At 39.7% G+C, this 13644-nt stretch overlaps 1 protein-coding gene across 3 annotated transcripts in view; it reads left to right on the top strand.

Moving 5' to 3' along the window:
- Nucleotides 1-13644, top strand: part of SHROOM3 (shroom family member 3) — a 554962-nt gene that overhangs the window by 483090 nt on the left and 58228 nt on the right. For all 3 annotated transcript variants that reach the window (XM_073599747.1, XM_073599766.1, XM_073599757.1), the window contains one exon: nt 6549-9750. In XM_073599747.1, the coding sequence (XP_073455848.1) occupies nt 6549-9750 (3202 nt within the window). The remainder of the gene's footprint in view (nt 1-6548; nt 9751-13644) is intronic.

Genomic DNA, 13644 nt, shown 5'->3' with positions numbered 1-13644 from the left:
CAGACTTGGAAGTGACATGGAAGTAGATCTGGAAATGGCATCAGTGGCTCACACCTCAATGCAAAGATGAAGAAAGTGTATGAAGAGGGTATATTGCATTGCTCCTGCGCTGTATACACCGACAAAAAGAATAACTGGGAGAATGGGAAATTATTTTATTTCTACCAAAACACTCAACCTACTAGTAGTCTTTTTTTAGATTTCAGTTCTGTTTTAAGGGTCTGTTCACACCAATGCATTGTGGTAATGCACGGTAAAATGCATGAGTTATGCAGGGCAAAGCACTAAGCATGGTGCAATACATTTCATTGCATTAATTTTGAAAGGCACCCCAACACGTCTACAGAACACACTTGCAGTGCACTGCAGTAAAAAGAAATAAAGGAGGAGTGTTTTTTCTTGTGTTGGAGACCATCCAAAAAGAGTAGGCTGTGGTAATCCATTGTGCACTGAGTAAAATAAAGCATGTTATGGAACATGTGTTACTACAACCTGTTACTACAACAGGTGTGAATGGGTCCTAAATGTAGGAGTTTGAAATCTGATATAGGGCAGGTGTTCCTAGTAACCAACCAAATATTTAAACTCTAAATATTCAATCTGCCAATCAAGTAAATTTTTGTTGGTTACAATGTATTACACCTCCATATATTACACCTTCCAACCAGACACGGTCATTTAAATTCATTTAGTCTTCTATTGCTGAGAAGGATTTGAAAAATTCTAGACATAGTCATGAAGTTTAAAAGAAAGCAGGAATTTTTTGGGGAATAAATTAACTCTACACAAATTCTCCTATCTCACATAGTCATTATTAGTGATATGAAAATATTTGAATAGTTCTACTCTTTGCACAACCAGATTTCAATTAATCACTGCACACCACAGTTATACATCCTTTTTAACAAGTTAGTCCATTAATTATTTCAGTCCATCAGAATTCTGGACATTTGCCAACCCTGTGTAATGGAAAAGCAGCAATGGCTGATTTATTTATGCTTTTATTAGAAGATTGATCAATTATCTTAAGGACCAGTATTTGTCTGCCATTTCAGAGCAGTTCCTCTTGGAATGTGGAAACATTAAAGTGTCTATTATTTTAAAGTGAACTATACTGGGCAAAATACAGGGGAGGACTAAGAATTTTTGGCCAGGGTGGAAAACATAACCGGTTAGCCTATTAATGGTAATAATAGTTTCGTGTTGGCTGAAGAGAGGGTACTACTGAGTGCCACAATGATTAGTGGCCATGGTGAAAGGTTGGGGTTGTCTTAAAGAATACGGTTTGTTATATCAATCTTTTTTACAAACATATGTTAGCAAGAGAGAATGTATTGAATGAATTGACAAAGAGGAAGCATTTTATGAGCTGAACAAGATGACTGCATATCTGTAAAAATGAATTGGACTTGCTTAAATAATATACTAAATAAAACACCATGCCACTGTCATAAATAAACATAATCAGTTATTCTCCTTAACGCTCAACTCCAGAAAATTAAAAAATCCACCCTTGCGGTGGACTCCCGCTTCCACACTGCAAGGGATAATTGCTTGCTATGTCTAGGGGAGAGATAACAGGGCTGTTACACTTATCCAATTCTTCACTCCAGCTAGCTCTGGTGCTCTTTCCCACCCTGCGGTGCTGGTCTTTGGGTATAGTCTCAGCATCACCACATATAATAAAGGGACATTAATCACAGTACTGGACAGAGCCTGTTGGAGGGAGGAGTAAGGCAAGTATTTTCTCCTTAGGCCCCTTTCGCACATGTGGACCGTTCATTTCATCAGTTCAGTTACGTTTTTTCAGACAAAAAACAGATGAAGTTTAAACCAGTTTTTCATCAGCTGTTCATCAGTTTCTTATCAGCTTTTACAGTTTTTTACATACACTACCAATGCAAAAACGAATGCAAAAACTGAACATTTGTGCGCTTACTTCAGTTTTTAGTCCGTTCTGGTTTTTTTACAGAACAAAATTGGGCTTTGATCCGTTAAAAAAAAAAACAGATGTTGACAGATGAGGATGTAAACTGATGTAAATGGATGATTATCCGTTTGCATCCGTTTTTCCATAGAAATGCATTGCTGTCTGTTTTTCATTCATCCACGGATGGATCAAAAACGGACAAACACGGCCTGCATGTGTGAAAGGGGCCTTAAAGGGTAACTCAATTTTTATTGAGAAAAAAACATTACTCTGGGTAATCTATGTACATTACAAGGATTTTAACAAACTTTGTTGCAGATTCCTACATGTTGTTGTTCTTAAGAAATCACTGCTTGTTCCTCTGTGTCCCTGTGCCGAGTACATCTAATGGGAGTGATTTCATAATTATCAATCAGCTGCTGCACCTGCAGGGCTCTAATGAGGAAAATTGCAAGATCTGCATCCCTTAAGATGTGATTTCCTATTGGGAGTATCACACCAAAAATAACATTTTTGTTGCAGGGGATGCCTGAAATCTAACTTGTATCTTAGTGCAGACTTCTGGGAAAATCAGTGAGCTAATCATACAAGCAGGAAATGACATATCTGGGGGTGTTCTGTACAAATTCAGTGCATTCTATGATTGCATTGCATTTTAGGGAAAATAACAGCGGCTGCAGATTGAAAAGGAGAGGTAATTTTTAATAAATTACAGCCAAAATACATTATTTATACTGGACTGATGGCCAAATGCCCCACCACTAAGCCTAATCCTTACCTGTTGAAGAAACAGGTTCATGTTACAGCGTGGAGCAAAATTGTATGTGTATTACCATCCGCTTCTTCTCCTGTGCGGTGCTTCCAGGTATTGGGGACATGTGACATCCCTGTGTCACCCTTAGTACAATTCCTGGAGCCTGAGTGGCCAGGCACTAGATTCAAGTGCTAGTAGGTGGAGCTGATGGGGGAGTGTGTGTACATCCCTAAAAATTTTTGGGTAAATTTGGAGTGCTGCTGTCTAGAATTTTGGGCAGGCCAATAGTAGATGAAAATGGCCGGGGAGTCACAGAAAGATAGGTACATGTACCTTTTGCCCCATTTAATAAGGTGGACATGTTACTTTGCCCAATATGAGTCAGAAAAGTTGAAAAAAAAAGTGTCCCTCAGACTGTTGGGGGGCTGGACTATAGTTTGAAAAAAATATGAGTTCAGGAGTACGTTACGCTCAGAATGCAATTCTGATTGGTCAGCACTTGCACAGTGAATCGATCTGGTCTGTCCAAAAGCGCTGGGAGCAGGGATTTCAATTCCCCAGAACGCTGGACCAGCTGTGTGGGCATTGAAAAGCCTGGTGCTGTTACCCATAGCAACCAGATGCCCTGTATCTTATGATCTGAATTGGTTGCTAAGGTCAACAGCTTCCCTTCCCACACATCAGCCCAGCAACCAGATGCCCTGTTTCCTGAGATCTGATGGGTTGCTAAGGGCAACGGTATCACTTCTCACTCATAAGGCCCATAAATGTGGAGCTGTTGCTCACAGCAACCAGATGCCTTGATTCCTGGTTATGTTGCCCATAGCAACCAGATGCCTTGTTGATGGACACCTGACTGATTGCTACAGGCAAGAGTGACTTCTCTCCTGGCTATGTTGCCCACAGCAACTAGATGTCCTATTTTCTGAGATCTGGCGGGTTGCCAAGGGAAACAGTTTTACTTCTCATCCATCTGGCCCAAAAACCTGGAGGTGCTGCCCATATCAACCATAAGCCCTGTATCCTGAGATCTGATGGGTTGCCAGGGGTAACAGTTTCACTCTTACATTAAATCAACAGACCTGATGCTGTTACCCATAGCAACCAGATACCCTGTTTCCTGCGATCTGATTGGCTGCTAGGGGCAACAGTTTCACTTTTCATCCATCAAGCGAAGAGACCTGAAGCCCATAGAAACCATATGTTCTGTATTTAAGATCTAAGTGCAACTAGGAGCTACAGGCCTGGAGCTGTTCCCTTTAACAACCAGATGACCTTTATCATGATACAGCCCAATGTGTCTTCCCTTGTCTTTGGGAAGCCCCCATCCTCCCCAAGCAGGACATATGTCCCTCCACAGAGAACACAGAGCTATCCCCACCACTGTGGAGCCTTTCTTCACGGCCTCCTGGGTGTATTCCACCTGGAACAGATGACCATCTGGGTCACAGCTCATTCTTACACCCAGGTCAGACTGCTCACCAAACTGAAAGCTGCTCCTGAAAACAGCTAATTTATGCAATTCCTATCCACTAAGCTGACTTACGTCTCCAGCACAGCGTAGAACAATCCTTACCAACCTCACTACGCTACGCAAATAGCGTAACCAAATCCCGACCATGGAAACCTGCGCTTCCCTGTGTCCTAGCAACCAGTAAGTTTGGGCAGCTCCTCCTCCTGCCTTCCGCTCAGAGCTAAGCTGCCTCCTGCCCTCCGCTATTTACTGATGACAGCGGCGGAGGAGGTTTGCTAGAGCGGGACCCATGATTGGGCCGGCCTCAATGGGCAGCTGGGTAAATGACCTCCGCGGTCCATAGTTTGAGGACCCCTGCCCTAGGGAATAAAATGGCGATCTTTGCAATTTTGTATGTCACACTGTATTTGCGCAGCGGTTTTTCAAATGCAATTTTTGGGGAAAAAAATGCACTTTACACACTTGTGGAATGGCAAAAAACGTATGGTACTTTAAAATCTCCATAGGCAACGCTTTAAACATTTTTACAGGTTACCCGTTTAGAGTTACAGAGGAGGTCTTGTACTAGAATTATTGCTTTCACTCTAACGTTCGTGGGGATACCTTACATGTGAGGTGCAAAAACCATTTACTTATGTAGGTATGCGTTTGCTTCTGCATGCAAGTACGGAGGGATGGGGGTGCTTTCAATTTTTTTTTTCTTATTTATTCAATTTTTTTTTTTTTTACACTGTCCCTTTAATTATTTTTTTTGTATCACTTTTATTCCTATTACAAGGAATGTAAACATCCCTTGTAATAGAAATAAGGATGACAGGTCCCCAAAAAGACCCCAAATCTCTCCTTCACCTTGAAAAGCAAAAGTTAAAAAAAAAAATTTTTTTTGATCTTTTGTTTAATTTTTTTTTTTAAATATTATTTACTGCCACCCTGGACCAGAAGTGACGTCATGATGTCACTCCGGTTCTCTAAAATGCACACTATTGCTTCTGGGCTGTACTACAGGTGCAAACAACAAATAACATACACATATGTGGTATCGTTGCGATCGTCAGGAGCAGGTAAATATATTTTGGATTGTTCTTTGGTGATAGGTTAATTTGGGTCAGTTTTCCTTTGATAATAAAAAAATAGGAGATATCCACAGCTATTTACTACCAAATGAAAGCCCAATTTAGTCTGAAAAAACAAGATATAATCCACCTGGATGCACAAAGTAGTGTTAATGATATGTACAATTTTACTAACACATGTCAAAATTGCAAAATTGTGCTTAGGCATTTAGATTTGTTTTACGCTTAGTTGTGAAGGGGTTGATGAAAAAGCCAGCCGCCGGCTTCAGCCCGGTAAACCACAACGTATATATACTTATTAAGGTGGGCAAATGCTTAAGTACATGTACCTTTTGCCCCATTTAATAAAGTGGACCTGTTACTTCGCCCAATATGAGTCGGAAAAGTTGAAACAAAAGTTAGAGTTGAAGTTTTAGGATACAGTATATTGTCAAAGGTTTAAACAATTTATATGCTAAACTTACATGATTAGTTTCCCAAAGGGGCATCAAGGAGTATTAGTAGGAAACATTTAATGCCATTGATTAATTGATCTGTCAAGAAGAGAGTTATTAAGCAACCAACTTAAAATAACACGCTAATATTTTAGGCAACTAATTCATGTGTTTTGGACTAGGACAAAAAAAGACAGTTGTGAAAGCATGAAATGTCACAATTCATGTTTAAGCAACAATCCTCAATAACAGATAAACTAGTAAAATGTTAGATGTGTTAGCACACCAAATTGTTTGGAGGATGTCAAAACACATTTTAACCACACGTGGTATTTTAACATTCATCTTTAGAATTGTAAGAGTTTTTTTCCCTTTACAATCCTGTCTTGTCTGTTTAGATTTCTTGTAGCAAACAAAATGTCTCTACTGCTGCTAGTTTCCAGGAAGACTGCCAGAGAAAACTTTCAACTCCATAAAAAGAAAAGAAATAAAACACACACACATACACTGTAGTCCTTAAGTATTTTGTGTTCACGTTATCCTGTTCTAGTTTTGTTAGTGTGTGTGTATATGCATGAGATCAGTTTGAATAGTGTCAATAAACAGGTTGTTTATGAGCTCTGAAAAGATTTTGACAATCTCTTCTGTTATCTCTACAATTTCTACATTGATGTGGGATTAATAGAATGAACATAGCAGCCACAAGCAATTACTTATAATATGCAGGAATGACAGTTGGCAGAGAACAGAGTTAGGCCCCAAATATGGTTTCTCTTCCGTTCCTCCCATAACCTAAACATTTCATCTGCTAGTTTATTTATAAGCTCTCCGGAACATTTCTTGCAAGCAGTAAGATCTTTTCTCTGTTTCTCTTTTCTTTTAGTTCTTCTGCAAGTGATCTTTCCAGTTACGAGCATGGGTACTTAAGACGAAGCCCTGACCAGTACAGCTCACGGGGGAGCATGGAAAGCCTGGACCACACTTCATCAACATACCATCCATGTCATCTTTCACCTGCAAAGTCCACTAACTGCATAGATCAACTTGCTCATTTGCATAGCAAAAGAGACTCTGCGTACAGCTCTTTCTCCACAAACTCCAGCATACCAGAATACCACCCCACCACAATCTGCAAGGAGAAGTCCTACTCTATGGAAAGCATGTTGCCTAGGGGTAACTTACAAGAGGGTATTAAGCATGCTGACATTAGATATATCAAGACAGTTTATGATGCACAGCGTGGAATCTCAGAAGAGTATGAAGTGAACTCATCTATGGTCAAAAACCAAGGTAGACTTTCCAGCAATCATCTTAAGAACAGTGGATCTTTGGGTAGATTTAATCAGAACAGAATTCTCTCTGAGAGTGATATAGTTGTGAAAAGTCCTCCCATGCCACCTACAAGAAGTGACAGTTATGCAGTAACAAAACATCATGAACGGCCAAGTTCTTGGTCTAGTTTGGAACAGAATAGGCATTTACGGACTCATGTCAAAGGACCAGGGACACATTCAGCCAGTTCTAATTGCAATGCAAATCAACAGTTGAAAGCCGTGTTTGGTGAAGGACAGCTGCATACCGTGCTTGAGAGAAGTCCAGAATGTAGTCCTTTAATGAAGCCTAAGCAAGTTTATTCACACCTTCCTCAGCCTGGAAAACCTATGCTTCCTACAGGGATCTATCCAGTGCCATCTCCAGAGCCACATTTTGCTCATGCTCCTCAACCACTGAACAATAATAATGGAAGGCTTTATCCAGCATTAGCCAAAGAAGGAGCTCATAGTACTTCACATGTTGATCCTGGGACCAAAGCAGTCTCTTACTCACAGTCTGAAACTAGCGTAAAAGGTAGCCAGAATGTTCATAACATTCCTACTGTGCCAAGCCCAGTAAACCAATCTGCTAAAGCAGAAGAAACAAGAGAAAGCGGGCCTACACAATATACCCATTATAAGCTTCATTTCTCCAGTGGCCCTGACATTCCTGTTGATTCAGCATTAAACAGTGAAGATGACAGAACTATTACAAAAATAAATCAGTCCTTCAATAAAAATGATCACCTACCAAAACCAGAATCTAAAACCGATGTAGTAAAAAGCCAGGTGACGAGTGGAAAACAAGATAACAGGGATATACACTTGTTCTCTACCAATGAAAGAATTCAAAGCCACTCTGAGCTTTCATTGCAGAATCGGGGAAGCTCTTGCAATACCAGTTCTGATGTATCACCTATGGCAAGTGGAATGGAGTCATACAGAAATACAAGCATTCCAGATACAAATAAATATATGAACTGGGGTATGCAGTACAACGCTGATGTAAACCAAAATGATAAACATGAAAAAAGACACTCTGTGCATTTCTCTAACCACAAAAACAAACTAGAAAGCCCAAGTTTTACAAAACACACAGAAGTAGCTGACAGCTCAGTTATATGTGTTAGCAATCACTTACAGCCTGATGACCCTTCGTCACCACACAAAAATACTACTGACTTTACTAGAAGACGACAAAATTCTGGGAGCAACCAAATCAATAACAGTCTCACTTCTACTAAGCAAGACAGCAAGCAAAAGTTAACTGTTTTAGAAAAGATCAGCCAGATTGAGCAACGCGAGCAAGAGAATCAAAAGCCCCATGCTGCAAGTGGAAGCATCTATGGTGCAAATTCAGGACAATGTACGAAAGGAGCAAACAGAGCATCTGTAAATAGCATTGAAGAATTAAGAAATAAGTTTAATTCCCAGGAACATATGCAGAATGTTGAATACCGAAGACTTTCAGGTTCTCATACTACGGACAAAGGTTCTGGTGTGCAGCAGTTAAAACGAGCTGGAAGTGTCTACTGTTCAAGATTAGGAGACATTCAGAAACCAACAGTTGAGACTCAGATAGACAAGAGCCAGGAGATTAATAAGGAGCCATGTGTTTTGCAAACCTTGCCAGGTAGTGATAAAACAACTGTTAATTCTCAAACAATGCCAAATAAAGACGACCATTGGCAGAGCACTGCACAAGACACTTTAGGCTTTAGTAGGGCTTACAGAAACAGTATCAAAGATGCCCAGTCCAAAGTCTTAGAAGCAACATCTTTTAGAAGAAAAGATTTGGAAATCAGCCCACCACAATACAAACAAACAGAAAGGAGTGTAAAAAGGCCTTCTTCAACCATTCTTTATGGTAAGACAGCTCCTGTATTCCCTCATGCGCCAAAAGAACGGCACAGTGTCACACCTACAGAGACATTTGCAAAGAGTCAAGATTTTAGTCAAGAGGGGGCAACTGTATCAAACCAGGTAACTCGCATTGGAGCCAGAAGACGTTTAACAGCTGAGCAGAAAAAGCGATCATATTCAGAGCCGGAGAAGATGAATGAGGTGGGAGCATCTGACACTGAGTCATCATCTATTAGTAGCCAAAACAAGGGGCAGAACATCAGCTTCTTGGAGCAAACAGTTGCAGACAGGCGCAGGATGTTTGAAAGAGATGGCAAAGCTTGTTCAACTGTTAACCTTTCTAAGCCAGAGCTGAAGCAGCTGCAGCAGAATGCCCTTGCAGACTACATAGAACGAAAGACAGGCCGAAGGCCTTCATCCCAGGAACCTGGCCTCTTAAAAGAGCGATCCCAGAGTACCTACTTCTCGGGAAGTATGATGGACAGCCAGAGTGTTTCCTCTACATCTAGCATTAATTCCCTACAAGAGCATAATATGCAATTCCACAGTTGGGATCCAAGGGATACTTTGTCTAAAATTGGACGTGTTTCCTCCACTCTCCCACCAGGACTTACAGGCTTGTTTGATTTAGCCAACTTAGAGAAGAAAAGTGAACCACAGGAAAACAGGACTCGCACAAGTTCATTTGTCCAGCAACGTCTAGGCTTGGATTTAAAGTCTAGGGCAGAAGGTAAAAGCTCTTCTTCACATAAACAGAGAGATATCTCTGCATCTGAATTTTTAATGGTCTCGTTGGAACAAAAGCCTGATAGAACATCATCTGATCGGGATTTATATGGCAATTCTCAACAACCCACCTCCCTCCATGTGAGATCAAGGTCTTCGCCAGCCAGTGAAAAGACAAGCCAGGTATGTGGATATCACTAGAAGTCATCTTCTTTGCACAAATATTACCTATGTCAGGTTAATTTTTCTTTAGTATACTTTTTGTTTTTAAAATTCTTTATCCCGTGAAAACATAGCACAGTGACACTAGTGTACACAAAAGAAGCCAATCATAAATGAGCTTTATCTGGAATCAGCTAGTTGTTATGTGTACCATTTTTCACTACAAGACAAGTTCCTGATTACTAAAATAATCCCAATTAGTCACTCTGGCCAAAATAGAATTTAATGGGAGGCCAATTTTCATGGATTAGCACCAAGGAAATGATAAAGAAAAAACATTTTAACTACATTTGTATTTCATATTTTGCCCAAAGTGTATTCATTTCACAAGTATTTTTTTAGAGCTCAGTCTGAAGGTTTCTAAAATATTTCCTGTTCCATCCCCACTTATTATAAGGCAGATGTATTTGATCACTTTATACTGTATAGGACCCCAGTGTATCAGTGATTTTATATATTAAAAAGATCTATTACGACAGCATCTCATTTTGTTGAAAGCTGTGTCTGACTCTTTGACCCAAGCTGTGAGCCAGGCTCCCTCTTCTTATGGTACTGTTGTCTCTCTGGAGATTCCATAGCTGAATAGATGGCATTCTGGGGGGAAGGATTCATTAGTTAAAAGTTTTGTTTATTAGTGATATCCTTTCTCAGTATGTACATTTCTGTGCACAGATTTATATGTATGATTTAAATCACATATTCATGCATACGTCTACGTTTATACCAACATGGTAGAAAAGTTAACCTCTTAACCAAATTGTAATCAATATTAGGGTTAGTTGCAGCCATTATTGCTCCCCCTGTTAAACACTTAAAGGGGGAGTTTACATAACTAATATTTATAAATGAATTTACCACAGCAATGCCATCTTCTTTGGGTTAGGAGGAACGGGATACTGAACCTTCAGTATTGGTATACCTTTATTTATGCAGTAAAATAATAGTACTGCTTTGCATGACCACCTCTGAAGAATTCTTTAACCTTGTAATGCAGGAAACACATAGAAAACACATTATGGTTAGAAAAAAACGTTTAGGCTACTTATGCCATATATGTCACAATGTTAGTGCCAATAAAGTGTTGCTTGAAACACTATTGATATGCTCCTATGTAGAGTGTACTTACAAGAGCAACACACTAATCCAGATCAAGCTGCTGGGTCATGCTGCGTAACCTTGTCTGCCAGTGTTCGGACAGCTTTAAATCCACTGATTGCCTACACTCTGCAGCTTTTACTCTAGTAAGAATGTGACTAAAAACTGCACTAATAGCTCAAAATTATATTTGCATTCTTTGTTCCAGAACTGAGAGGACCGATAAGTACATTCCCTGTAATTGTACTGCAGTCCAATGGTAACAGGTGGAATAATCTAAACGTGTCCATTTCACTAGGTACATTCTAGACATTTGCCGATTACATTTGATGTTCTGCCCTAACCTGCTGAACCTGCCTTTATACATTCATTTGCATGCCACAGGCAATAAGCATGACATTTCAAAAGGAATGCCGATGAAAGGAAAGTAATAAAATTTGAGTTAAAGTAAGCTATTGGAGATCAGACAGACAACACAGGTATAAAATGAATCTGACTGATACTGTAGATGATAGCTTAACAGCTAGTTAAATAATAGATATTTCAGGTAATAGTAAAGAGAAGTATAGGTATTGTACTTCAACGATTTACCTGCTAGTCATATTCATAGATAGTTGCAATATTATGAAGCATTTCATTGTGTGTAAAACGTGTGTGTAAAACATATGCCAGTGCCCACTTATAGAGGAGCATAACATCTCAGGCATTTTTTGGTGACAAACCAAAAACCCTACCAAAGAGCTGTTCATAGAGATGATTTAAATTCCTTTAGATTCCAGTATGAATCCTGATTTGTCATGGCCAACAGCTATGCTTTGGTTCCTTATTTTAAAATACATTTTTGTCTTTAAATGGGACCTGTGCCAAGAGAAAAATGGAGAATGTCTTTGTTGAGATGTCTTTTGGAAAATGCTAAACATCTGGTTGCCTTAGGATCCAATAGCTCCAATACTTTCTGACCTGGATCAAGTATGCTTATCAAGGGATCTGACTTGTGGGTCACTGGCTATTGAAGAAAACTATGATTTTCAGAAGGAAATCTGCAATAGCATTTCCAATATTCCTTTCAGCACATTTTTTCTTTTAAAGCCCAACTGAAGTTTAATTTTTAGTGTATAAATAAATAAACTGTGCAGGAAGCAGTGTTCTGCACAGGTCTTACTTTTAATTTTGCATCTGGTTGATCTCCAGTGGCAGCACAACATTCTAAGCTTGGGCAGCTTAAGGCCGAGAAGGGCCGCGTAAGAGCAGTCTCTCTGCAGTGGCTCAGCACGTCCCCTGCTGGGTCGGACCAATGACTCTGCAATCAGCAGGGGCCACAAGCTTTTTGCAGTGGTCCTCTCTGCAGCATACTGCCCATTCTTAGATCATTGTGCTACTACTGGAGCTGGACTGGGCACAAAGTTAAAATACATGACATACAGAACAACATTTTCCGGCACACTTTACATAATTATACACAAAAATGAAACTTTATTATTATTATAACAATTATAACATCTACTCTTTTTATAGTAAAAATGGGGAGTCTCCTAACCATTTATATATACATAATTTTTGTTTGACAAACTCTTAAGAAACAAAATGGGTCTATTCACACGATAGCACATTTTCCTAACCAGATATATTGGCAGACTTCTGTGTTTAGCTCAGCACAAACATCTCAAACATTGTCGATTACGCACTCAATTTGAGCTTGATCTTAGGAAGTATGTGGCAATGCAGCTGAACATGTGGGATTAGAATCTCTGCACTCGCTTAATTGCGTATACTCATGGGTAATGGACAAAAATGTCTTTTAACTAGGTCAGAGCAAAAGCTGAATTTCTGTTCCCAAGCATACTGTAGTCATATGCAAACCATGCAACATTTAACTGCTCTTTAATGATCTTTTTTCTTCTCCCTTACTACACAATATTTTACTTTACTTTTAAGATTTTACAAAATAAAATAAACATTTTTAATTTATTTTATTTACAGTAAACATTTTTCCAACTGTTGGAAGAATGCAGCATAATTTCAATGATGAACAAGGAGCATGCATACTTAAAAGGATGTTGGGAATGCATTCTTTTATTTAAAACAAGACTCCAGCTTATAATATGGTCACTCTGCATGTTTGATATTTTATTCCCCTAAAATATCTTTACATCTATGCTAAGAAATGTTTTGCTAAATTTACAGTCATATGAGTCATATACTATAGGCTATGGGAGGAGAGTGGTAGTGCACACTCATCACATGCTAGTAATGTGTGACACCACTCTGGGAACACGTGCCCCAAGATGCACTGTGGATTCCTAGCTAGTAGGAAAGAGGAGGCACTGTGTGTGGGTGTTGTAAGGGGCATTTTAATTTTCCTTTGCCTTTCTCAAACACAATAGGCACATTAGGCACAATAGGCACAATAGGCTGTCTGCTGACATTACTGGGCATGTTGTGGAGACTTATGGGCGGCACAGTGGTGTAGTGGGTAGCACTCTCACCTATCAGTAAAAAGGGTCACTGGTTCGAATCCCAACCACGACACTACCGGCCTGGAGTTTGCATGTTCTCCCTGTGCCTGTGTGAATTTCCTCCGGGTACTCCAGTTTCCTCCCACACTTCAAAGACGTGCTGATCGGTTAATTGGCTTCTGTCCAAAATTGGCACTGGTATATGGGTGTGAGCACTGCGTAATTTGACAGCATATGGGTACCCTAAATAAAATACTAATATAATAGATGAGCATCTTAATGAGACACAATGTACAGGGATAGG

The sequence above is a fragment of the Aquarana catesbeiana genome, linkage group LG01 (genome assembly GCF_042186555.1).
Source record: "Aquarana catesbeiana isolate 2022-GZ linkage group LG01, ASM4218655v1, whole genome shotgun sequence".
Taxonomy (NCBI): domain Eukaryota; kingdom Metazoa; phylum Chordata; class Amphibia; order Anura; family Ranidae; genus Aquarana; species Aquarana catesbeiana.
The sequence above is the reverse complement of the archived record's forward strand: the minus strand, read 5'-3'. Positions and strand labels throughout refer to the sequence as shown.